Raw genomic sequence first — 2,226 nt, 5'->3', positions numbered from 1 at the left:
ATTATACTCACGTCTACTATAGTAGCAATCTCGTACTTTTCCTCGCTCCTTGTACTCCTCCATTCCTTAAACTTGGAGCGGGATACGCATCACTTGGTGATTGTCTCTTATTGTATTTGTCCCCGTCTGGTTGGAGGATTTCGTCCATCGTTTCTTTCAGGCACACATTCAGATATGCTTGCAACTGCGATGAGTGTGTAGCAATGATGTAGCGAATTAGTTCTGAGCTCCATGCGGTATTTGTCAGAGTCGTTCCCTCATTTTATAAAATACGCTAACAAAAACACGCCTGGCGCTGACACACTGCAGTGATGTAATTCCGTTTGCTTTACGCATACTGTAAATGAGTTATTTATACACGCATGTAATCACGCATATATAACCATATATGTGTGTATACACGTATATATTAACATACATTTATATACACATATGTATAAACATATGTTCATTTATATATATGCGTGTATACTTTATTTGGAATGCGTAGATGCCACATAAAGAAAGCTTGGTCCTACAGAAGACATAAACCCTCGCCTTACAGAGTAAATTTATGCAACTTATGGTCACTACATACAAAACAGCAACTGGTCTTCTAAACGCCAAGGAAACCGTATGGAATTGAAAAATATAAAGTATATGTGCACCCTGATAATATATACAACTCATATCCAAACAATTATAGGCACGGAAAAACACCAAACATCGTACAAGCGTCCTCACATGCCTGACTGAGTGTCGAATACGTAGTTTAATCCTCGAGTAAGCTCTGTATTCGATTGCCGCATCACCCAACTTGCCCACTCAAAAGATGTACATACACACGTACCTATTTACAAATAAACACGTATATACGTATACACACCATCCACATAGACATGCACACATACATAGACATGCACACACACTGAACATTGCACGAGTGTACCCGCATACCTGACTGAGTGTCGAATATGCAACTGAATCCTCAGATAAACTCTGTAATCGTATGCCAACCTCTCTGCGCATCCACTGACATGCTGCATTATCCAATTTATCGGGTCTACTAGTGCTTGTGGGCTGACTGTAAGTTTTCGATAATCGTAAAGTTGAGAACTTGGGTAGACAATCCATTATATGTACATTGTGTGACTATGTTTACCGATGTAAATAAAAGGGCTCCAGTCCATATGTATGTAAGAGTCGCTAATGGATGCATATTAGGTGTATTCCATGAGTCACGTTCTGGCATTGGTACAGTCTGGTACTTCGTACTCTTGAGTGTGTTCAGTGGGAGACTAATACGGTAGGTATGGTCATTAAGTTTGTGTATATCAGAATGAGAAAAGTCCTATGATAATACACATCTGATGAAGACCAATTGTTGCTTATCAGGCAATTTACATGCCCACACAAGAAAAGAAAAACACACACACACACACATACATACATACATACATACATACATACTAACATATATATATATATATATATACTTGTACATAAATACAGGATATATATATATATATATATATATATCACTTGCACATATTAAACTAGACCGGAGATTCAGAGAAACATCTCATATGAAGGAGCACAATACACAAGTGAATATTCCAAAAAATATTAAAATCTGACGAAGTCATATAAATGTATTCATTGTGTATACCCAAATATTGTAGACAAAAACAAATACTAGTCACATACGACGTTATTTGCTCAATGTAGTTCTGCATGATGTCGACTATAATGTTATTCATATTGTCGCTCGAATCCTGATCTCGGCCCTGCGAAAGTAAAGAAAACCCAAAATTGGGTTTAGATAAAGTAGCTACAAGTACGGATTGAGTTACAAGTACATACATTTGCTGAGTATAGTACTATTACTTATAGAATATTGTACTACGCTCTTATTCGCTAGCGACACCAAGCAGAGTTGAACGTGTATAATATCTTTTACACACAAACAACAGCATATTAATCTTTAACAAACCCATTTATAGCGCAGGAACAATATGTACATTACACAATCACAATTGCACTATGTACAGTTCGGTACAGTATAGGTCCTCCCATAAGTCTCACCACATCACCTCTAGCTGAACACCAAAAAGTAGGTCAAAAGTATCGTTGGTCGCATCGCTTGAATGAATAATAAATTTATCACCCTTTACAACATTGCTGTGGATATTATGAAAAAAACGATACATTATACATGCATATCTAATATATATTTGATAGATGACC

At 36.8% G+C, this 2,226-nt stretch overlaps 1 protein-coding gene across 1 annotated transcript; it reads right to left on the bottom strand.

Moving 5' to 3' along the window:
* Positions 1-16: 16 nt before the first annotated feature.
* On the bottom strand, positions 17-184 carry SARC_14621 (hypothetical protein; the record flags this gene model as incomplete). The annotated part of the gene is made up of 1 exon (XM_014291247.1): positions 17-184. One exon carries the CDS (start codon positions 182-184, stop codon positions 17-19), a length of 168 nt encoding a protein of 55 aa, XP_014146722.1.
* Positions 185-2,226: the final 2,042 nt, after the last annotated feature.

The sequence above is a fragment of the Sphaeroforma arctica genome (genome assembly GCF_001186125.1).
Source record: "Sphaeroforma arctica JP610 unplaced genomic scaffold supercont1.4868, whole genome shotgun sequence".
NCBI lineage: Eukaryota > Ichthyosporea > Ichthyophonida > Sphaeroforma > Sphaeroforma arctica.
This window is presented reverse-complemented; position numbering and strand designations above follow the sequence as displayed.